This window comes from Mycteria americana, chromosome 2 (genome assembly GCF_035582795.1).
Source record: "Mycteria americana isolate JAX WOST 10 ecotype Jacksonville Zoo and Gardens chromosome 2, USCA_MyAme_1.0, whole genome shotgun sequence".
In the NCBI taxonomy this organism is placed as follows: domain Eukaryota; kingdom Metazoa; phylum Chordata; class Aves; order Ciconiiformes; family Ciconiidae; genus Mycteria; species Mycteria americana.
In genome coordinates, this window is record NC_134366.1 from 77,624,524 (window position 1) to 77,650,174 (window position 25,651).

A 25,651-nucleotide genomic window follows, 5' to 3' on the forward strand; every position below is an offset into this window, starting at 1 on the left:
GGGAGAAGTGAGCAGATTCATGGTTCATTAAGTTCCCAGTGACGACATACGAAGCTGGTCTGCCAACCTTAGCAGTGGGATATTCTCTAGCTGTTTCTGACTCATAAGTGGGTGTCCTTGTACCTGATATGAATCACTGCTGCAAAGGTTTTTGACGGATGCAAACAGAAAGACTGGAGGCTGTTAGTCAGGAATCCGTCTCGTTAACAAGCAAAAGAGACCAAAATTAGACCTCACCAGATTTCTTCGCTTTGCTAATGTTTTGAAAGGTTTATTAACAAATCACCCAAGATGTCCTAGGAGGCAAGAAAGCCCTAATCCTATCAAAACTTACCTATGCATGAAACTTTGCTCACATGAAGAAGCCCTCCCAACTTCAAGTCTTAAGGCCAAACTGCTGTCTAGTGGTAAGTTTCTCTACAAAATACAGCTTCTGTACAAAATACACTGCAGCTTTTCACCTTCTTTTATATCATAACTTGGAAAGAAAGAATCGTCTTTAGTAAAGAGACAGAAAATCCCATCTGCTGTATCTGATTCCAAGCCAGACTGTCTGGGATCATATTTTATAAAAGACAAAATGGTTTAAATGCACTAATATTTTTTATTCGATTAAAGGTCTGTCTGCTGAGCTGTCCAAAAAAAATATCAGAATAAAAATCATTTGGCTCTGCAAAAGCAATGATGGCTGGTTAGTTAAAATCTCAGAGATCCTGTTCTAGGGAAATCTACACAGCAACTTACCATCAAAATGAACGATTCTGAAAAAAATCAGAGTCTTAAAAGAATGTGAATGTATTATTTTTACAATACTTTAGGCTTCTACATTACCAAAACCAAAATAAGCATCTTGAACTCCAGGTAAAATAAATGGGTTTAATTGAACTACCTCTCAATAAGTTACCCACCATTATAAGCCTTTATGGTTTCAAATGAGCAATGCAATTAGGAACGAGACTAATAGCTTCTTTGAAAAAATCTCTCTATAATGACTTTGCCCCTTTTTGCCTACACAGTAATTTGTACATTAACTAAATATGGAAACTATAGATTTCCTACATTTACTACAGCAGACATGAAACTGAAATGTTATTAAAAATACCCCAAATCCTCCAGGTCATTGGAATGATGCTAACAAAAATACTTTTTAGAATTTTAAATAGTCTTCATTTATAATTCTCATCTACAGACAAAGCTGTTCAAAAAAGAAAATACATTTTAGCAGAAAAATTAACTCAGTAAGGCCCATTCCAAAAATATGGCAAGTAGAATTGTTAAAAATATTATTAACAAAACCACATGGAGTTATTAAACATTTTTTTCCTCTATACTTCTGTCATTTCTCTTCTTCACACAAACAGTGTTTCTTCATCATTAATTTGCAAAGCAAACACATCTAAAATGTTAGAACCTCTACATATGTTTGATTTCTGAATGGAAATAACTTCCCTTAATGCCTCTGTAACAGATCTCAAAGACCTCTCCATGTGTTACATTTAAAGGGTGACCCATGCATTTCCTGCAACTCTGTAAATAATGCATGGAGCATTGCAAAGTCTTGGATTTCAGTCTGGACTCCCTCTTAACTTTGGTCTCTTTACCAACATCACAGAACTATTCTCTGGGAAATCCTACTGTTTCTTATCTTTTTTCTTCCTCTCTCCACATGAATCACATTTTCTATGAAAGTTGATGTCAATCATGAATGACTGTCTCCACTGGCAAGACAAACTACCTGAAGTGATTAGACTGACTTGTCACATTTGTAAAGCAAGGAAAACATATGCTCAAACAATGCCCTGATTTATAACGAGAAACTATATTTTTTCAAACCAACATTTAAAAACGCTACAGCATTTACTAGGAAACGCTGCTTATGTAGGAATTTTCTGCATACGTCTTGGCTTTCTAGAATAAAACCATGGAAAGGGAAAGGGGAACCATGTGTGGGACACAGATTCCTTACATGCAGGACTCCGAGGGATATCATTTCCCTCTATTGTTTCCCTGTTTACCTCCACCCTTTGTGCATTTGCCAGCTTCTATTTCAGTGTGGTTACCTGGAGCCAGAGCCTGCAGTGTAGGCGAGGTGACAGCGATGAATGTGGTTCCCTTACTCCCACACCGCTTCGGAAAGTCAGATGAAAAAAACCCCATTCCTGACTTGCTTGCTCTGGCAAAGCACAAAGGAACACTCTGCTCTGGCTTTTATACCTGCGTGCATGTTTGCTGAAACAAGAGGTGCCCAAGCTTTCGTGATTAGTGATCCTGTTAAGCATCGCTGTAAATTAGTGGAGTTGCGAGAGGACCCAATGCTGGAGTTTTAAGTGGTGGAAGACCCAGGCAGGTTATGGGTCTTCTCCGAATGAGGCATTGAGCTGAGGCTGTGACCGCTCCTTGTGGTGAAAGACTCTTTTCCAAGCGCTGTCTGGTTAACCAAATAGTATTGGCCCCGATCCATTTTAGTAATGGTACGCTGCCTACTAAAGTTCCCTTGCAGTTTTAATTGGGGAAAAATTAATTCTTCTCTTCCTATCTTAAAGTATGCACAATTATAACCATATGCTTATGTAGCTGATATATATAACTAGAACTGACTCAATTTCCAAACGGAACAAAATTACTTCTGTGAGGTTGTAAAGCAGTGTGGGATATTTTAGAATGAAGGACGTGTCATAAATTTAAAGGCCACTAGCATATAGGGAAATGGCTTTTGGCATGAAAGTTCAAAGTTTTTTTAAAAAAAAGAAAACAGGAGAAAAGTTTCACACTACTAAGTGAAGCCTTTATGAAAGCTGCTTCTCTTTCAAATTTGTAACTCTCACCATTTTAACAGAAAGACTGTTCAAGACCATCTCAATTTTTTATAAAGAATGTTTTTGGAAGAGCAGGCAATGTCTCTCATCCTCTGTCAGCTGCTGCAATCTTTTCTTTTAAAGCCTTAGCCACACTCCTTCTTCTTCCTGGACTTCACAGGAGAAAGCAGAACTTTTGGCTACAGACATGAACTTTGCAAGAATTAGGAACAGCTGGGAATAAAGGTATAATAGCAAAATCCCCAATCAAAAGTTGTGTCTGTGATTCTATTATGAATCACAGACACAACTTTTGATTGGGGATTTTGCTCACGTGTCAGCTATAATATTTAATAAAATTGAGTTTTTAATCCTGGGTATTGAAGTAAGTGTATACAAATCATGGGCAATAATCAGCTTAGTCCTTCATTTATTTTGTTGTCAGTCCTCAGTTAGTTAATCAGCTCTGTATTGTGTTTGTGGTGTGGATGAGCTTGTTGGCTAAGGCTCTGTTATACTAACATGTTACCTCAAAGCCAGGAAAGAAAAAGCTTCAAGTTCTTTAGCACAATAGCATTAGCTGGACTTATCAGCATCCTAATATGTCCATTAGTGAAGCGCCTGGGGCTGATAAGTCCATGAACTGCTTCTTCCAGTTGTGATGCTATGAATTAGATAACTGAAATAGGTCTCTCTATGTACTTTAAAGTTCTTTATTTTAAAAGTTTTTCCTACAGGAATCCTTACTGTATATGGTTTTTTAGATATACATATATATGTATAATGGCCATCTAATTATCATCGTACTGCGAAGTACTAAAAGAAAGGTTCTTCAGAATCTCAACTTACAGCTTTTAATTTTAATTGTGATATTATCACCAATTAGTCCATCACATGACCTGATTTATCAGGCCCTGCTACAGACTTAGTAATTTCTGCATCAAATCCAGTGATAAAGTTCAATGGCTTATAACTTAGTCATATTTAGTTATAACTTAATCATATTTAGGTAGATTTTCACATAAAGAGCAAAATGTTCATTTTCACTCTTTTACTGGCAGGAAGACAAGAAAGACCTGAAAATATAAGTCCAGACTGCTGAACTCCTAAGCAAATGGACAGGTACATAGATAACTATAGGATTGCTATTAGCTCTACTTATACAGATTAAAGACATGGGTTACTAAGTATCTGTTGGTCTGTTCACTATCTATTCCCATCTCAATTTAAATTTACTAAATTTACTGGCTTTTAGCTCCTGAGTAATACAAAGCAGTGTTTATCGCCTGAAATTGTGTAAGTATCTTCAGTTATGGATTAATATCTACATAAAAGCATTTAAAAATAGAGCATCTGTACTGTATTATGTATTCTCCATCAAACTCAAGAAAAAATATATATACTATGGCAATAAAGGCAGAAACATTTTTTAGTATGTCATCATATTATCATAAACTTGAAAGTAAGGTCTGTATGTCATCCATGCACTCTCTATTTTTCTAAACAATTACCAGCTTAGACTTGCCTTTCACCTGTTGTATTAGCCTTGTAATAGACTGTGCCACAATCATTCAAACAAATTTTAAAAAGGGTAAAACAAAGTACTGTGAAGTAACACTAGCATCTATACCCAAACTTGCTGTCTCCTTGTCTTTCTGAGTCTGTTCATAGGCTTTACTTGACTGATTTCAGTCTTGCTTCAGCTACTGTCCACTCCTCATCACCATCAAACAGGACTCACAGTGACATCTACTGGGTTAAGTTCAGACTGGTAATAGCCAGTGCTCCTCAGAGATGAGAAAAAAAACCTCTGGGCTCTTGGCTTTCATTCCTAAGAGTATGGAAAGTAACAAAGTAAAACTAACAAAAAAAAATAAGAGTAACCTCTGTGTAAAGTTATTATTTACCCCTAAGCCTTCCTGAGTAACCTGTATATTGTAAATCAACCCTAGCACTAGGTAGTCTATTCCCAGGCTGTAGGTGTAGGGCTCCAGCATGCTTAATGTACATCTAGTTGAAGATTAGACACTAATATTTAAAAAAAAAAAAAACAGATTAAAAGAAGTATTTTTTGTAAGGTATACAGAATCAGCCTTCCAGTCTATTTGCAAGAGGAGGATATTATCGCAAGGATTTTCATTTATTTTCACTCCTTAAATGCAGGTGCAGTGAAAACACAGACTGAGTCATGATTAAGCTAATGAAGAGCCATGGAAACTCACTTAAGATCTACTATAAGTAATATAGAGCTAATTAACTTAGAACCGTTGTATCTTTAGAAGGGTTTATTTAATATTGCAGAAAATGAAAGTGTTTTTTTCAATATATATATGTGTGTGTGTGTGTACAAATATAAAAATACATATCTGAAACTTACAATTAGGTCTTTTCCCTGGTAAAGTAATGAATATTTTGGGATAAAATTTCTCTATAGAAACCATTTAAATAAGTTCTGCCCATCTACTGATTTCATTATTAAATAAATATATTGTGCAAGTTTACTCAGGCGTACCATACCACTCATACATTAGCTTACATACGAAATATTACAGGTTTAAAGTTCATAACTATTTTATTTTGAAGACAAATTATTGTTGTTTTTAAGACTGCATAGCAAAATACTGGGTCAACACGGCCAAAGAGGATATCCCCAGTTGCAGTCTGTCACACTAAACAGTTCGCCTCATCTGACAATTTAATTCAGATATTAACATTCCTTACATTGTAACCCTGTATTTTGGTGACAAGAACATTCCACAGAGCAGAAGATGAAAGATAAATGGATGAGGGAATGGTTTTGAATACAAAAAGCCAGGCCAGAAAGTACTTACTAATACCCAAATGATGACAAGTCCGAATACAAAGAATGCTATGTTAAAAGCTCAGATCACATATAGTCTCAGAAAGCCAGAGAGCATCTCTTTCTTTTTTCCCTAGATGCTACAGCACAACAGAATTTCAGCTTCTCAAGTTACTGAAAAAGCAGGCTCTCTGTGTGTGTGTGTGCCTGCGTTCAGGATTGTGCACAATTTTGCACTCACTCAATCTGCATGTACTATTAATCTGTACTGCTATCAGGTCAAAGCTGACTTTTCATATGAATCTAAAAAATGATGTATTCAAATAACCGTGATTGCCTATGCTTTAAAAAAACAACATAAAAATAGAACCAGCAAATTCCTTAGTAGATAAAAGGTTGGTGGCTTTGTTAAGTTTCTGGCTAATTCTGTAATTCGAAGTCTAGTGGAAGACATACAGCTTAGTTATTTTAAGCAAAGGTGTAGACGTTTTTATTGCCATAAGAATAATCAGTATTCCAAATGTTTGGATAACAAATTAGTTAGAGACAGACATACATTCTCTGGGTCAGGAAACAGGCCAATCTCACACGGCCTACGGGAAGAAGAAATTTTTTTTCTGAGGTCATAATTATTTCTTATCAGATTTTCTGCACCCTCCTCTACAGCATCTCATGTTGCCTTCCAGCTGAGGAAAGAGATGGGACTGGGCAGACCACTGGCTCAAAGAGGGAGATCATTTTTAACAACCACGAAACTCCTGAAGTAAAAAATGTATGCATTTAAAGACGTCGTTTTGTAAAGCACCAAAAGGATACGGGGGACAAACCCGCCACCGCTGCATGCCAGAGGGAGGAGGGGTGAAAGGGCCAAAGATGTAACGCCATGAGTGCAGCTCAATCCCCAAGGCCCATCACGTTTTCCTTTGTGGGTGACAGACCGCTGACAGGGCTGTCCCTATAGCCCAGAGCTGGCACGAGGGGTGCTGGCCCCGAATGTGAGCTCTGCTGCACTGCCCTGGGGAAAGGGCAGCCGAAGAGCCACTTTGTTCACTGAGACCGCCTAGACACCTCAGAAAAATAAATATATTCAATCACATGCAAACGTAGCCAAAAAATTAGCATGTACAGGAGTTCAGAGAGGGCAGCAGAACCACCTACATTTAAAAAAGCACGTATGCAAATACTTTGCACTTTTTTTCCCCTCCTGACTCTTTGCCTTAAAAATGGGCCAACACGCAAGTTTCTGAATTATCACGAGAAATACTTTCAAGTGTGGCTAGGTGAGCTGAGAGATGGAATCACATTTTTAAAGTGTACAGTTACTCACTGAATTTACATGGATAATTGTAAATGCCCTGTGTTATGCAGCAACTGGAGAGGCTGGACAGGTTTGGCTGCAGCAAATGCGTGTTTATCACGGGCTGAATTACCCTGCTTCTTGGATAGGACTTTTGTGCTGAGCTTTGTGCTGCACAGCTGGTTTTGCTATGGGTACATGGGCCAGATTGTATAGAGAAGGTAGGGATTTTATCATCAAGTTGTTTTTTGGTTTGGGGTTCTTAGTTAAAGACAGAAATGTTACCTGCTCTCTTTTGGGGAAAAAAAAAGGCATTTCAGTCTTAAAATTGAATTTCTGGAAGAATTTCAAGGATTATGTAGCAAATCCTGTTGAATGTTTGTCTTGCCTTTTTTCCCAAAATAGAATATTTAATTTATTAAGTAATTATTGTGCTGAAGCAAAGAATATATTTCAGGGAATATATAATATATTTTTACAATGGTTACACACACCTGTACATGATATGTAAAAAGAGAGAGTCTCTTTCTCAATTAAATAGTCTTAAAGCCAAAAAAGCAATCTTTCAACAAATGTTTGAAATGGCTTACTTCTACTGGGTGTTAATGATAATTCTGTGTTAACATTTGAAACATTTCCCATTACATTATAACCCCGAATGCAATTTTTGATGTACGTAATTGGGAATATCGATTTATCAATCAATAAAATGTTTTCAGTTCCCAGTAAATGGAAATACCTGTTCAGCTGTAGTTTACAAAACTAAATAAAATGTCGAAAGCTACAGACCATTGCTTAAAAAAGTGACCATTTTTCTGTCATGTGAAGGCTGAAAATGTTAATGAAAACTGTTCCTCTGTGAGAAAAGGACAGTAATTTGTACTGCTGCTTACCTTCCGTGTTATTTATTTGGTACCTTAAATTGCAAAGGGGGGCACGTTTTTAGCTTACTAAAAAGGTATATATTGAAGAATGCCAAAAAAGGGAAAATGCAGGTTTCTTTGTGCCTAGTGCACTACTGAAACATACCAGCTGAGGCATATTCTCAGCATTACTTAGAATTAGATTCAAGCTGATTCGCTCACTCTGCTAGCAGTTGTCATATGGGAGCAAGTGCATGTGCATTCATCTTTCTTGCCCTTTACTGTTTAAATAAACATCTCCACTGCTTTCTTTTCTCAAAACCTCATCTGCAATCTAATAAAGTATTCCACTGAAGGAAGAAAAATACAAGGCAAAGCAACAGGACTCATCTCCCTGCTGAGAATCGGGAGGAAGGAGAAAACGCCACCACTGCACTGAGACATGCCAAGATCTGAAACAGAGCCCTAGTGCACAATCCTGTTCTCCATCTTGCTGCATCTGGTGCAGCTACATCTTTCTTATCGTGCTGAGCAAAACACATGCGAACCCGGTTTAGCCCTCTTTGACTGTCCTCGGTCTCATCTCCTCTTCAGCAGAGCCATCTCAGGATGCAGGAAGTGCAGAATTCCAATTATTACAAATACATTCATTTTGATAACACTCTCATCACTAATGGAAAAGTAGAACAGGTCAAGATGAAAAATGTTCGTAATTTCTAAACGATCTCTATCTGCTGATTTATGCCCAATTATTTGTGAAGGAGGACAGAACTCTACACTGGAAGATGATTAGCCTCCTTGCAAAGCACTCAGCAACACATTTGTTATTCTGGGTGGCATGTTAAGTGATATTATTTTTATGAAAATGTGCATCTCAAAACTCTGACAATTTCATGCACAACTATTTTCAAAGAAACATACATTTGACTACATTTTTTCTAGGCAAACAGCTGTTTTTCTGGTATTTTCAGTCTTGTCATACTTTTCTGTGAAACTGATAAAGTTAAACTGCGTAACACTTTGTGAAAAATTCAGCAGCAATTTATCTTTTGCATATGCTTGTCATTTCTTTTGGTGAAGGTTTTTCCAGTATTTCTTACTCCCTTGGACTAGCTTCTAAGATTTTTATCTCTGTATCTCTTCCCTGTACAAGAATTTAAAAGCTCTGGGAGGGAAGGGTAAGAAACTGGGATGACAAAATAAATACAAATATGCAGTAAAGAAAGCAGATTTTAATTTCTTACCAAATTCTTCTTCTCCATCCTGGTCATCTATCAAGCCTACTGAGACTCCCAAATCCATGCATTTCTTGCTATGTGCCTTTGACTTCATATGTTTTGTTAAATTTCCTTAAGAAAAAAATGAAAAAAATTAACTGCTCTGTGACTATGCAAATGTATACAAATATACACTCAACATGTCTGTATCTTATTCAGCTACATTTATAACCACCTGTATAATTTGATTTCACACTTGATAGAACCTTGCCCCTCAATGCAAGATGTCAAGGGCTGAAGTAGATTCACCATCCTGAATGCTACTAGCGCTCTGGCTACATTTCATGAAGTTCTTTATTGAGGTAAAATAGAACAGGATGGAAATCCTAGATGATGATGTATTTTGCATTGGTGTAAAAGATCCCTCATTTGTCTATGGTGAAGTATAAAAAAGGCTGATTCAGTCTTCAAAGTCTTGTTGACAGGAAACTACCGTGTGAAACTAAAGTTCCTATCTTGCAGCTCTTCTAGTATTTGATGCATTCTATTTTTAGCGTAATCGTTTTCACTTCTGACCTAAACAAACATTAGTTTTATTCAAAATCAGAGCATGAACATATTTGATCTGAATCTCAAAAGTGAATGCATAACTGCTGAGAGGCCCCGCAGGCTGCTCTCCCCTTCTCCTTTGAAAAGAAATGGCAAATATCATCAAGAAAAGGTTAGGAGTTCATCAGAAATCTGTAAATGATGATATTTGTGATATTACGAAGTAACTGTATGTTACATATACTGATGTATATTACAAGTAACTGCTCGCTTTATACTTAAATGTCCTATTGTCTCTCAAAAACTGTTTCTCTGAGGTACTTTAATTACAGTGGGTGCAATGGTGGCTCTTCTGTGGTTATGGAGTACTTTATTCCTGCTTCGAAATGAAGCTAGGAATTCACCCCAAAATTTGAAATAATTGTTATGAGGCCATATGACTAGATTGACTCACAAAGAGCAAATTTCCCAGCTTCACACACTGCACAACGTTACTGGCTACACTGTCCTGTCATGAAGGGTGGTTTACCAAACATCAAGCATCCAGCTGCATGACTGACTCTGCCAGCAGTAATCGCAACATCCGGGCATAGCAACTGCAGAAGAGCAAGCGAATACAAGTATCTGCTACAACTGAAACCAGGGAGAATTTCAAACGAGCAGAACTTAATTACTTGAACATGGCCAGCACGCCTACTCTGCAAAAACCATAATCAGAATTCATTGGGTTCACATTGGGGCATTTCATCTTAAAGGCAACACGATGACCCAGTGTGTCAGGATGCAGTGATAGGTTTTGACACATCTAAAGACTATCCATCCCGCTTTCTGCAGCACTGGGTTATTTCTTGGAAGTTTTCCACCCAACTGCTGAGTAGTCTTGAACCCACTAAAAATACAAATGTTTCTGAGGTTACAGCTGGGGGGGATTATTGCTAGATGATGTTCAAGCCAAGAAAAATTTTGCTGCTTAGAATTTTTTCACTGAAAGTATATTGGCTGTGAACTTCTCCTGTCTGTTTCACTTATTTTGAGTCCAGGATCTACCACTGTTTAATATACCGCCTGCTTAAACTAGGATGCATTTAAGTATCTGGTGTAAACAGGCTTTAAAAAGGAGGGGTCCATCTTTGGGTCTTAGAAGGTACAAAAAACATTTTAATATAGTAATTTAATAAAGATCAATTTCTTTCCTGGAGCAATTAGTTGAGTGCCAATAGGAGTACAATATATGTCAATGTCGTACCTCCAAAAGATCACTGCTAGGGACTTAAAATTCTGTGTTCCCATCCCTACCTAGGACGAGCAGCTAACCAGCTCACTTATCTTCACCTAACTTTCATCATACTCCCATATGATTTCCCTCTTCCACTCTGATTTCTCACCTACCGTGGGACAAAGGAAGAGAAGGAAATCAGAAACTACAAATATTTGAAGAATTAGACAATAAAACTCCACAGAGAGGCAACTTCTTTAGCTTACAAACAGCCAAATGTGAGAAGAAAAGAATTATACTTTAAAGTAGAAAGAAAAAAGGGGAAACACGTACGCAGAAAAGTACCCCTACCTTTAGTTTTGAAGGAAAAGTTGCAGTAATTGCAGTGGTAAGGACGGACATCTGTATGTGTGCGAATATGCTTCTTCAGCATGCTGGGTTTCTTGCAACGTATTCCACATTCTTCACAGATATACTTCCCTCTCCCTCTCCCCCGAACATACACATAGTCTTCATTTGACTTGTACCTAGTAACAGTACCATAAGGCAATTAGTTGTAATGGGAAAATTATTCTAGTTAGAAACCCTAATCTACCGTATTTTTAAAAATAATATAATAGATGACAATGAATGACTGACAAAACTCTTTCTGTCAAAAACTTTTTTTTTGTCATGCTCTTTTTCTGCTCAACTTCTGCATGTATTTGTTAAACTCATATCCAGATTTTTCAGTAGGTAATAATGGACTTGTTTAGGAGTAATGGCATATCTTTTTTAATAATGGTACCATTTGATACTAAGCATTGAAAGATTTCAAATTTCCCCTTCGCAACACAGGAACATACTTTTTAAAAGTGTCAGTTCTTGGAAGCGGGTTTGGGCACCATAAGGAAGCTTTAAAAGAGCATCTTTGAGGCTCTGCGTTGGATGCAGAAAAGGAACAACGTTAGTTACAACAATGGGAAAGTCTTTAAAATTCCCTATCAATGTGCTCTGGACTCAGACTGCTGGGACTGTCTCTAAATGGAAAAAGATTACACCCTTCAATTACACCCTTCATATCTCTGCTCAAGGACGCCAAAGGCTGTTTTTGGCGTGGGTTTTGTGACCTGGTCCCTGCAACGTGTGGCTCTGAACAGAGACGCGTAGCAATGTTTTACCTGGGCAGCTGGTAATGGCTTAACTGCTGGCCTAGTCTGGATTCAAACCGGGAACCAATAAATGGAAAGCCCTAGAGCCCACTACCAATTAAGAGAATAATAAAACATGCACCATTTGTGCTTAAAATTTTTAGAAGTGTCACTGGCACTTTTCTACTAAAAATATCTGTTTTATAAGATGTTGTACATGGCACAACACTGTGGCTAAAGCAACTGCTATTCATATCAGGCAACCAATTTAAAGTATTACAGTGCATGGACTAGGACTCTCAGTAAATATTTCCATGGCACTTTTCAAATCAGGAGTTCTCCAGCCTGTGTATGCCACGGCGAACTGCCAGACAGCGACTGTACCGCAGTCTGCTGCTTAGCCCCTGGACTATATCCTCTCTGGCTACAGTTATACAACCTTACTGCAGAATAGGTATTATTTATCACGTAAGAGAAATATAGGAAAAGAATTTACATCTATGGCTGTATCTAGCTGCCTTTACTGCTGATTAATGTTCGTCCTTTGGAAAAAAAAAATGAATTGCACTGCCTACTGTTCTTTATTTCATTACCCCTCCTCGTAACTCTCATGGCTCCATGCTTCTGATGACTTTCCATTTTTCTTGGAAACATAAACCAACATCCACAGACCACAGTATGGGAACTGTTGTTTAAAATAAATCAAACAGGAAGCAACATCTCTGCAAAGTCTAGAATCAAGGAAAAAAAATCTCCCCAACGGTATCTAACATACAAAGTACAATACTTGCCCTCCATCAAATATTTTAACTCTTCTTGGTTCAGTTTTGATGAAGGAGTTTTCTTTATCATGCTCAGTGCTTGATTCAGAGTTTTCCTTATTGCTGAATTCAGGTGCAGTCAATTTTTTTCTATTTAATACTCGCTGAAAGAAAATGAGATATGCGTATCATTAAAATTAGTATCTTTCATATGCCATTCAAACCTGTAAGTTATGATGAATAAAAGCACCATAGAAGCCACAATTACAGTAACTGATTTTTTTACAATGTTAAGATACGTGAAACAAAAAATACCTTTTGCTAAACTTCTTCTCTACTGTGCATTGACTATTTGTGAACTGGCAAATCAAGATGGAGATTATGGCACTGTAGGAAACCAGGAATGCTTTGAATCTACGTTAGGAGATGCCTCTTCCTTCTTCAGGGAAGGCGAAGGTGACGTTTTTTAGCTCACAGATAGCCTTCTACAGAGCAAAGATGCTTATGACGACACCCAGTTGCTTCCTGAACGGCTACAGCTTCGCTCCTCTGCCCTCAACATAGCCACTGCACCATGCAGATGGGGCTCTGCAGCTGCATGATACACCACCCCCCACAATCTGACAAAAAGGGAGAAACTTCAGTGCACAACCAGTTTTCTGTGCTTTTCCCTCCACCGCTCAAGTCGTAGCACATCAACGTTTCAGTAGCACATCCGCAGCTCTAGCTGCCTGGAGCCTACCTACAGCAGGGCAGGGGCAGGGGCAGGGGAGGGAAGGGCTTCCCTGACTGTTCTCCATCCCACGGCTGTGGGTCTCTGGTCTCACCCTCCAACCCACGACCCAGCAACACCTCATGGCTGGCAGGAGCTGCCTTCCCACGGCACAGCAGAGGAGAAGGATGGGAAGGAGGGGTGTACGAAGGGAAGATACTAACGGGTAACATTTCTGATTGCTAATATTTTTCCAAAAATATACCTCTTTTGCTGTGGAAATTGACGAATCCCAATTTGGTGAGGTTACTAACAGGGGCTCCAGCACCCTTCCAAAGCAGGACTCCATACTTAATTCCCACTGCCAGACCAAATTACAAGAAAAAGCATACCAGTTGTCTAGCAGAACAAAAATACATTTCTCCATTTCCCCTGATTATTAATTAAGGAACTTTTTTTTTTTTTTTAAAGAGGATGAGTTCCCCCAACATTTGCCAATTAAAATCTAATCCTTCCAAGTCTAGGATATTTATAAAATGGGCAACAATGAAGGAATGATCCAATTAGCCAGCAATTATTACTGCTGTATTTATAAACTGTTCTACCCACGTAGCTGGCACACTTACCACATTTGCTCATATTGATAAGTGAATAAAATGATGAGAGAAAAAAAAAAGTCTGGCCTTATGTTTTCTACTCATTATAAAATTTAATGCTGTAAGCTTGTGAATTCTTGGCAAGAGGAATGACTTCACTGATTGACTTGAAATGACTGATGAATTACACTGGTCGTTACATATATTGAAGGGTGACATCATTCTGGCACCCGGTCCTTGCCCATAGTCCTCCATGCAGTCTCAGCCACCGCCTTTACTTCCCACCTGATGAAGAATGTGGCTGATGAGCAATTAACACAGATCAGAGGAAAAGCATCTTCCTATTCAATTCGAAGCCCTAGGAATCCACACAGGCTGCAAGTACTACTCCAATCCATATGCCTTCATGCAGCCCTCTGATTGTTTTGGGCTGGATTTTCAAATATCTGAGCAGTTCTACCAAACCATACATGACAACTCTGCCTGTGTGTAGGAAGGAAGAAATTTCACCCTGCATGTTTTAACAGCATTCACGCAAGGTGAAAGGAGATGATGTTCTGGATGAGAAATATCAGAAGCGGAGCCTACTCCAGTAATTGCAACTCAGCCTTGCTGTAGTTCCTAGACTCTACCTGGCACATGACTTGTTTTTGTTTCCACTGCAAATAAAGAGTAACAAGGTGACACTTGTAATTTAACAAGAAAAGAGTAGTGGAAAATATGGAATACATGCAATAAACCCAATACCACACAAATATTCCCAGCAGCTGGAACAATGCAATCTTTAAGTGCCTGATCTTTCAATCCTAAATACTAAGTATTCTTTCCAGATTTAATTTTCAAGAATGAAAAGACAAAGGAAAAAGAAAGATTCTGAAAGTACTTGGCCCACGTTGTTACCCAAACTATGGTGAAACAGCGTAATAATGAACTGCATATTCACAAAAGCACCCAGAGTGCAAAAACTAACACAAGGCCAAAAACTTCTGGATTCTCCCTCCACCCCTTCTTTTTTTAACACACACGTTTAGGTACAGACATAAGCTAGCCTAACATAGGTGTTCAAATTACTATTTACCTCCCACTGATGTACTTTAATTTACTGGTTATATCCTATTTTAGCAGTTGTTTCAGTGTCTTAAGCATGCAAAATGCTGCTATCACAGAGATGCTCTAATAGAAACACTGAGCTTCTGTCTCAGAAATCTACAGAAATGCTCACTGACAACGAAAAAAGCGGTCTTTTTAGGTTTTATGAAAAATTCCAAAGTGATGCTGAAGAGGACTTGGGTCCTCTGTAAATTTTAAAGAGCGGCCAGTCTCTAAGGAGCACAGGTTTCCTGCGTGGAAATCCTTTAATGTACCTCACGTAAAATCCCCCAAACCCCCACACATCCTGGTGGAAAGGGTAGAAAAATGGCAGCACTGTAAAATGTTCCTCTCCACGATTACTTATGCCTTCCGTTTCTAACACAGTCTTCTCTCTCTTCTCCCACAGAGACAAGGACCATGATTCATTCCTACTTCACTCGTTTTGCTCCAATTTAACTCCACTGTCTTCAATTACTGGTACAAAACTGGAAAAAACCTGCTCTTAGGGCTGCCCAGAGACCAGAGTTCAATAGATACTTCTGGTACTTTACAACATCCCTTGGAAAAAAAACATGCTCGCAGCCTGAATCATCAAAGTTATAAATTTCAGATTAGAATATTCATTAAACATTTTTCCCATTGGCACATAGCCACTTGAGGAAAATGTTTTTAATATCTTTAAACTTTTACTAGTTTACACATAAAAATCTTCTGCATTTAACTACTTTCCAGTGGTGAGCTGGACTGTTGTGGCACATCATCCAAGAAAGGAAAGCGTTCCAGTTAGGAGAAACTTTCCATTCTTCAGCCTGTTCTTGCCTGAAAATCTTCACCCTGGAATACTGCACACATTACTGATTCGCTGCAGGGAGGGGAGCTGAGATCAACGCAGGGGCTTGAGAAAGGGCTCCTGATACAACATCAATGACTTCAGGTGAGGAAAACTGGTGAAAAATAGTAATAAATACAACAATAAAATAAAAAGAGCGGGGAGATAAATTAAGCCGTTTCCATGCAGGTGAACCTCCTGTTACATTTTAACGTGCTGTACTCATTCCAGGAGCTTTCACAGTAACATTTTGTGGTTTGTTCTCTGAATCACTGGAACGTGGCAACTTCACCTATTGCCTCCGAGCAGCGAATTGTGAAGAGCAAACAGAGTCCCGGGGTTCCTTATTGTTTGCATTTGGTTCACATGTCTCTTCATTTCCCATGGCATCCATTGCTGAAAGAACTGCCTTTTTTGTGACAGTGATTAGTAGCGGTTATGAAGCAGCATGAGATCTCTGTAAACACGACTTAGTTCTGGGGGCAAACCCAGGAACAGTTCAGGAAGTCGCTTTCTCTTGGTGAGAGTTATCAGCAGTTAAAGCCCCACGAGCAGAATACGCCAAATCCCTCTGGAAAGGGCTATGACTGTGAGAGAGGAGGTGAGGCCTAACAGCGCTGCGTTTTTATTAATTGGATTATAGTAGCACTCAAAGCTCTCCGTCAGGTCAGGGTTAAAATGTGTAAACCACTTGAGAAAATACAACCCCCCCGAGACTTGCAATCTAAACTGTGGTTCCCGAAGGAACTCAGGACTGTGCCAAGCTTTTAAGCAGGAAATCAATCACCTTTTTTTTTGCAAATTATTTGCTAATCTGTTTGTTGGCTTTGGTGGTGGTGGGTTTTTTGTTGGGGTTTTTTTTGTGGTTTTTTTTTTTTTTTTTTTTTCCAATGGAATATTAATTTCCAAAAGGACCTCCAATGTTCTCCATCCTCAGCTCAACCAGAAAAAACAGTAGGAGAATTACTGGGCATGAACCAAATGAGGAATTTCAGTTTTTCTTTTCTTGAAACATGGCTTCTGTGAGGAAGTTCCCAGGTTGGCATTGGCTATTCCATTACCAGGTCTAGCTGGAGACTGGTAATACAGAGGTATATTGTAACAGCAGCAGCAGCAGCCTGGAAAGCAGCTGAAATCCCATTGCCCGAGTCATTAAAAGGGAAAGCAGACAAACTGGAGGTGTTAGGTCATATCAGGTCTTTGAAATTTTTAATTTCTGCCATCCTACACCTTGCTCATACAATCTGAGATGGCAATTAAACTTTTATTGGTGCTTTCTCGCTGCACTTTCTTCCTTCATAATGGCTCTGAGTAAAACCTGTAAATCAGCCGCAAGCAGAGCTTAAGAACTCTTCATTTTCACCATGCTCGTGCGCTTCTTTCAAAACGTCAGCAAGAAAGACTGAAGAAGATTAGTAACTATGGTTCTTTTGTGGCAGAAGCACTGTAAATGTACCTGACAGCTGCCTATTACAGCATTTAAGTACTCCTGGAGTGCTTAAAACGGTGCTGTCAAAATATTTTTCAAAATATTATTATCCACTACTTATATTCTAAACAGAATTTGTTTGTAGACAAAATTTGTTCGAGGCACGCCGTAGCTTTGTTATCAGACAATTTCTTCTGATACACTGTTCTTTAAAAATAAAACAAACATGAGTTCAATGACACAACTGATGTGTGACTTGCCTTAGAAAGACTTGCTCAACTATGCACAATGAAAAAAGTTAAATCTTCGAATCCTTTTTTCTTTCTTTTTTTTTTTTTTAATTTAGCACTATTTAAGTACAACATCTCATGAAATGTATGAGGGAGCAGGCTGAAAAAGGTAACACGAGTTTAAACAAAGGCGGCACGCTAATATGGAACCAACAGTTCAACTCAGTTACAGCACTAACACAAACTCAGCAGCCTGTATGCCTTTTCTGCACGAAACATTACAGATAAAGTTTTGACCTCCAATATAAATGTTAGCAAAGTCTCCCACTGATTTCAGGAGGACCACGTTTAACTCTAATGCTCTTTTGGCATGAGGGGTTTCAGCGTGTCTTCTTGACTCCCCCTGTAATTCTGAAACTATTTCATTCTCTTACACAGAGTTTCTCATCCTATTGCTCTTTTCCCCACTGACGATTTTGTATCTTAGCAAAACATTCAGCAAACACAGAAACATCCCAGGGTGACCTTTGACAGCAACAGTCTCTGTCACTCAACATTCACAGAAATACGCATCTTTTCCCAAGCCTGTGGTATGTCTCCTCTAGAGCGACCGCCGGCCCTATGGACCCCAGTTCCCAGGCCGATGCCCAGAAAGTTTTGCTGATGGCAGACTGCAGGATTAGGGCAAGTTATGATTGCTTTTAACCCCCCCAGAAAAAGGCTTCTATGTCCTAGACAGCTGAGGGACTCTGGAGAAAGGGAGGTTCATGGCTAACGTGCCATATTTGCCAGCTCTGAAGAGAAGTTTGGCATCAAACATATGGCGTACACAGCAAAGAAGAAAGAGCGTGAAACGACGTGGTACGCCGAGGCTCTCTTCAGAAAGCTTTATGGCTTCACTAGATGCGACAATAAAAGCTAGTACTGGATCCATCAAATAGACACGGCCACCTCTTGCCATACTACAGGGCAGACAGCCACCTCTTCCCATTCACAGAAGTGGTTCAATTACTAAGGAACACCAAATCCAGCGCAAACCAGCACAGCTTTGGTCCTGTACACAACAAAACCGTCCAGTGAGTGAAATCCTCATCGCATGTGTGCAGCCTTGAGACAGCTGAGGAAATAACAAGTGACTACTTTGCTCTGCCACATCTGACTCTGGAATGACGTAGTGTTTTATGTGGGTCACAAACATTGCCCAGAGTACATTCCACTGCGCAAGATTTAACGTCATCTTTGGAGCCACATCGATCCAAGGAGTTGTCAGTGCTTTTACAGCAGCCATAATTTTATTTTAAACCTCGCTATTTTTGTCATTATTTCACACCACCGATTAACCTAGGTGGGAGAAAGGGAAACAGTACACTGCTCCTCTCACACTTCGATGGTGAAAAATGTTTGCATGGCATATCCATGGGCACTTGTTCAGGCTGAGCACTCTTTTGTAACAGAGAATACCAGCTGACTTTTAAGGCAAAATACACAATTATGATCTTAAATTAACCTGTTTCAAGTTAAAAGTGTTTAACAAATATTTATATCAGAAGTGTTTTTGTTCTACCCTTTGCATTTAAAAAATAGCCAAACACATTCCTGCCACAACAAACACTTTGTATAAAGATTTAAATCCATGAACTAATTTCCATGAAAAGCGATAAATCCTTATGAACAGGTTTCTTAATGGAATTACTTAAGATCTTTTCAGCAGTTTGATCCAGCATAACTAAAATAAATAAGCACATATATGATACACGTCAGGCATATTACGTTCTCTAAAATACGAACAAGCATGATTTCCAAAGCAAATACTCTGTAAATGATCACTATACATCAAGCATAGCTTAAGTACCTTGGTTAAGCTGTTCTTCCACTTGCTTGAATAGACCAATACATCAGATCTGGGATGAGTAGTTCTTGCTTGAGTGTACAGCGGCTTTTCAACTTTTTGTTTTGAATTGAGGAGGGAGAGAGCTACCTTTGTCGACAAACCAAGTGGATTGGGATTGTTGGAACTAATGGTCCAGGTAGAATAGGCTGAGATTTTCTGATCGTTTTGCAGCAGATGCAATGGTTTTCTCTTCAGGAGATAACACCAGGTAAAACTCGTTGAGGTCTTGAGGCTTGGAAATGACAGCCTCTGCATTTCTCCTGCATTCATTGCAGCCAACGTAGTTACAGGCTTTGCTTGACCCTGGCTGTTGATTTGCTTGCTCTCATTACTGTTACTTGGGGACCTTCTTTCTTGACTGCTACTTACAGCCTTGAGAAGAGAACTCTGATTATTCACTGGAGACAATTCAGATGGTTTTCTAACTACAAACACTGGCGATGCTGAAGACTTAAGGTCTTCAGATTCTGGTGACTCCTTTAGAGTTTCTGAAAGCCCAGTGTCAGATGAATGTCGGTCAGGCACCAGCAGGTCTGAAGTAGCTTTGCTGCTTTTTTCATGCTGTGCAACACCATCAGCGTCTAAGAGGTGATTTTCAAGAGGCTCTGTGGTGCAAACCTGTCTTACCAAAACTGGTTTCTTCTGCTTACTAGTAGGGTCATTAGATCTAACATTCAGTGAATGCAATGGTCTAGCATCTGTCACGCAGGCAGCTCCGCTCTCATCTTTAACACGTTTTTGCTGTTTTTCCATGGCAATATCTAAACTGTTGGCTGGGGAAAGCATTCGTTTACTTGAAGCTGTAGCTTCTTGTTGAGGGAAGAGTCCGCTAACTGGCACTTTCTGAATAATATTCAAAGAGCTTGACAAAGGTGAATTTCTGGTTCCAATTTCTGGTAGTGAATTTTCAAATTCAAATGAATTTGGCAAAGTCCTCTGATGATCTTTGTGAGATTTTGGCAGCTGAGTTTTGCCTTCAAGCGTTGGCACTGTCGTAACATTTGTTTTGCAAACAGATTGATTTACCTGATCCTGGGTCACTAAAATGTGAGGAAGGGGTGTAACAGTTGCAAAGCCATAGGATGGCATACTGCTGTGAATACGGACGGGAACCACAAAAGGAGAAATCTGATGTATTTGACTGCTGCAGTTATTAGGGACAATTTGCTTTAGAGGAGGCACAGAGTATGGATTAGACATGTCAGACAGTTTAGTCTGCAGTTCAAAGGAGGATGCATTCTGGTCCGCTCCAACTTGACTTGGAACTGTCTGAGTCGATAAAGTATTTTTCAGCAATTTAGAAGAGTATGGCTGACCTATATGTAATGTTTTCACTTGAAGTTGATACTTTGGAGCAAAACAGTCCTTTTTTTCATCGGGATGACAAGAAAGCGTGTATGTGCTCACTTGTTCCCCTTGGGCTGATGTTTTAGTAGATGTCTGGGAAGGCTGATGTGTCGAGGATGGCTGTCCTTGATTATTCAACACATGATCTAGAGGCTGCTGAACCGAACACAGGCTAACAGGGTTACAATTCTGAATTGCCGACTGAGGCCTGGAGTGCGTCTGTGAGTGCTGAGTACTTGAAGGAAACTCCACTGAAGATTTGCCGGAGGTCTGCAGCCTGTGCAATGGCACTGGGGGCATATCCATAGCATGAGCTGTCTGAAATGAAGAAGTCGATTTAACTTGAGGCTGATGATTTTCTGGCGCAATATTTAAAGATATTTGTCGTACAAACGGCCCCCTCCTCCTTTCTAGCAGAGGCACATGTCCAGTAACTCCATTTGTAGATGACACTTTCAGAGCAGCTACCTCTACGAGCGAGGCAGGTTTTGACGGAGACATGCTTCCACAGTCGAAAGACTTACTCCTGTAGTCCACAACCTCCATTGACGGCTGCGTGCAGCTGATTTGCTCCGAGGCGGCACGTCTCATTTCCCGGTAATGAGGGCCAGGCACAGCCAGCGCGTGTGACCCAGCGGGAATCATGAGGAATTCTGACGACTTACTAACAGGCTCTGCTTTGGAAGGGTTCTCAGCCTTCGAAGTTTCATCTTTATCGAGTGAAGCCGAGAAACTGGAGGCATGAGACAAGCTACTCTCCCGACTCAGGCTTCTGGAAAGCGTGGAGTCAACACTTGATTCGGCAGATGAATGCTCCATTTCAGCCAAGCGAATTCTTTTCTTCTTCGGTGGAAGCTTTTCTGTTGGCAATTTGGACAGCGTTTCACTGCGCTGTGGCCAATTAAACCTTTCTGTCTTTTCCTGATCGCTGCATTGGTTTTCTTGGTCCCTGTCTGGTTCTTCTGTGACCAGTATTTCAGGAACCTGGATGTTATGCTGACGAACAAGTCTCGATGGCTGAAGCGGTGCGCTTCTCTCGTTAGAAACCATTTGGCTTCCCTGAACTTCCCCTCTGGGTGCTTCTGACGACAGGGGTTGATGATGCTGGGGAGTATTCAGATGAGAATGTCTATCCTCTTGGATTACAACCGTATTCAAAGAGCGGTGCTTCGCAACCTTGTTGGGCTCTTGAGAAGAAACTGGTGATACTCTTTCAAACGACTCTGATTTCTCAAATGAGCTATTTCTGCTCAGCGAATTGGTGTGCTGTATTACTGAAATGCCAGTCCCTTGTCTTTTCATCTCCACCTTTTCTTGCACAACTGAACTTGCCTGCTTTTCAATGAGCGGAGCCATCTTTGGCTCAGTAGTCTGATCTGTGCCTCGAGCCACAAGCTGAATTTGTGAACTCTGAAGTAGAAGGTTGCTTGGCTGTTGTGATCCTACCACTGTTGTCGCCGCGCTGTGTTTTGACAGACTGGAAGAATTTGCTGGCTTGCTTTGGCCTTCTACATTCTTTGATGGTATGCTCATATCATTTTGCTGTGGGTCATCATCATCGCCCACACTTTTCATTTTCCTTCTTTTCCTTATCTGGGGTGTCTGCTCCCAGACGCCAGTTGAAGTAGTGACTCTGTAGTGTAGAATTTGAGGTTGTGTACTGTTTGGAACAGTTTTATGCTCAGGCTCTCGGATCGCTGCTTTAGTTTTAGGTCCATGCAACTCTGAACAATAAAATTTTTTGTGGTTTTCAAAATTCTCCAGTTTTCTATATCTGTTTCTGCAGGTTTCACACTCGAACATTGTTCCTCGCACCTGAGGGGACTTCTTTGTTTTTTCTAAATTTGATCCCTGTGCCAGGGACTTGCTCCTTTGCAACAAAGATTCATTTGATAAATTACACCCCAGATAACTTTCTTCTACTGATCGCACTGGTCCAAGAACTTGGCTTTCACCAGTGGAAGAATCTTCTATTGCTGCCTGTCTAACGAGGGTCCGAGGATGTCCACCTTGGTTCAGTGGAGTAGCAGGTCCTGATACAAAAACATCATCATATAAAGAGCCAATTTTATCATCAAATGACTGACTACCTCGAAGGGGATGAGAGGGAGGTATTACATTTGGAGGTACTGCTGAGTAACTGGTAGTAGGCATGGAATTACTTCGTGTTATAGGTAAACAGTCAAGGGATGGTACAGAAAGAAGGAAAACTTGCTTTGATTTCTCAGTGGGTGTAAAAGGAGACTTTGGTATATCAGAGCTTGAGCTAGTTCTTCTTCCCATGGGCTTTAAATCAAACTGGAAGGAATCTTTAAATATGTAGGATTTTGGTGAATCTATGCTTCCTCTTCTTGAAAGAGATGTTCTTCTTGGTTTCACACTGTCTAACTGTTTGTCATCCACAACAGCTTCATTATCAGAAATTAACTTTGAGATACGCTCCTCAAGGGTTTTTGTTGCCATGGGAGGTCGCATTTGGCCAGAGAGAATCAGATTTTTTTCAGCACAAACAGTTTGTACCACTGATGCTACCACACCACTTGCTCGCGGCACACAGGGCAGGTTTTTACTTGGATCTTTCTCAGAGGTCAGCAATCCTCTTACGAAAGGAGCTGGTGGGCTCATTGTTTGATCGGCACTTTCAGAACGAGAGAAATACCCAGAATCAGTACTACCCAAACTTCTAGGGCTCAAAAGACATTTTCCTTGCTGATCTTGGGAACCATCAGTTGCCTGTTGTCTCTGGAGCTGAGCATGCATTGCTCCTACTGCGGATCCCAGCTGTTCCTCTAATAGGCCCATTTCTACTTTCTGATGTTGCTTTATGTCATTCTCCTTGAATGAGGCTGTATGTGTTAAATTTGACTGAAGAGGTGTCACTTTAAAATCTCCTTTTCTCTGTGCTGCAGCAAGCTCGGGTGCTGGTTCTGTTACTTTTGGACTATCGGCCCTTAATGGAGAAACATTGACAGGATGAACTACGACTTTTGGTAAAGCTGCCCTTACTTGAGGTTCTGTATCATGTAATGAAGAGTCACCTGGTATACAATCTGGGTTACTTAATGGAATAGGGCTTCCTTTCTGTAATGTTTCTGCACTCGAAATGACTTTCACTATTTGTGCAGGTTCCAGTTCTTGATCATCTTGTCTTTCATCAGCAGTGCCTTCATCTTCACTTTCACCGCTTTCTTCCACATCTGAATGAATGCTAAGTGCTTTGTCCGAGTCATGAGATAAGAAGAGGCCACCTGAATCTGGTTGTAGGACAAGTCCAAGTTTGATAGCATGTGCATGAGATTTTTTGTGCTTGTACAGATTGCTTTTGGTTTTAAATGAAAACCCACACGTCACACAAGGATACGGTCGCTCTCCAGTATGGGATCGGATGTGCTTTTGGAGAACACTGGGCTTGGCACAGGCTCGATTGCAATACTCACAGACGTATTTCCCTAGCTTTTTAGGCTTCTGGTCTTTCAAGAGGTTACATATTTGTTCTACACCATGGTTTACAACTGATGCTATCTGGGCTGAATTATACATGGGACCTATAGACAAGTGTGTTGAACTCGATGTGCTAATTGACAAAGGTGAAGATGAACTAGCTACTAACTGGTTTTGAGGAAAAACCTGAGTTACAGTGGAAGATGCGGTGTGAACGACAGACGAAGTTACTGCTATGCTGTATATCTGCTGGAGCTTGGGGTTTTCTTGACTCTGCTGTTGTACCAGCGATCTAGTGAAACTTGGACACATAACAACCTGGTGATTTTGTTGACTGGTTTTAGTAATAAGGTCTTGTGAATGAGAAACTGATTGGCCTTGTGCTTGTCCAGTCTTGGTTGTTGTTGCTACATGCACATTGTTTAACGTACACGGGTAATACTGAGGTCCAGCTGCAAACTCACGCTGTGACAAAGCAGACTGATTTTGGACGCTCATCGTATTGGACGTGAGACTAGAAGAGGTGCTTACAGTTTTATTTGGTCTCAGTTTCTCTATCTGCATCCCATAAGGGGGGCACTCTTGTGCTAAGGTGTTCAGTTCAGGCTCCATAGCTTTTAATAAGACATCGAATGCAGTACGTGTACATGGGGATGACGTACTGCAGTCAACAAAATTAATACATTCATTACTGTCAGTCTTTGTTTTACTTGATGAGGAGTTTGAGAGAGACTTCTTCTCTGGTGAGTTCAGTTGGTTTGCATCAGTATCCTCCACTGCCTGTTTACCCAAATCCAAGGACTGATGCGTCAATGAAAGCTTTGTCTGCATTGATGTCTCAGATTTGGTTGTTTCAACACTTATCTCACTACTAAGTGCTCCCCCGTTTTGTTTGGTACATTGATTTCCATTTTGCACAGGTAGGTGATTCTGTGCCGTGGCATGTTCGGAGGCATCTGGAAGAGCTTTTAGCAGTGAAGGGTCTACATTTTGCTTAACCTTGGCTTCGGCGGGGCTTCTCAAAGGCGATTTTGGTATTTTTTTTAGATGGTTTTCAGTCACAATCTTTTTTCTTTTCACACCCTTAATTGTATCTTGGGTTCCTCTAGTACCAGCATCGGTGATTTCTGTTAAAAACACAAAGAGAATAAAAAAAGAATATTAGAACTGCATAACGCAGTATATTTTTATTTATACCATTTTATCATCTCTAAGTTTCAACAGTAAGCCCTGGGGCAACAGGACTGTCCATTTCTCCAGCCTCCAAAATTTTTTTTAACAGTTAACGTACCTTAGTGAAGATCTATTTTGTTTTCATCTAAAAAAAGCAATGCTTTCTAACTGATGCTGTAAGACATTACACAAGTAATTCACTATAGGAAAAGCTTCAAAGGAAATGCAAGAAAAGAAAGGCTACTGAAAGAATATTTTAGCATTTATAGCAACTCCTTTTCAG

The 25,651-nt window shown here is 39.9% G+C and overlaps 1 protein-coding gene across 6 annotated transcripts in view; it reads right to left on the minus strand.

The window, feature by feature from the left end:
* Positions 1–25,651, minus strand: part of HIVEP1 (HIVEP zinc finger 1) — a 132,166-nt gene that overhangs the window by 12,810 nt on the left and 93,705 nt on the right. For all 6 annotated transcript variants that reach the window (XR_012774349.1, XM_075493858.1, XM_075493853.1 and 3 more), the window contains 4 exons: positions 19,369–25,322; positions 12,659–12,792; positions 11,089–11,264; positions 9,000–9,104 (listed from right to left, as the gene is read on the minus strand). Coding sequence is in view for 5 of the 6 variants with exons in the window: in XM_075493858.1 (XP_075349973.1) it covers positions 9,000–9,104; positions 11,089–11,264; positions 12,659–12,792; positions 19,369–25,322 (6,369 nt within the window). In the remaining variant the exon portion in view is untranslated. The remainder of the gene's footprint in view (positions 1–8,999; positions 9,105–11,088; positions 11,265–12,658; positions 12,793–19,368; positions 25,323–25,651) is intronic.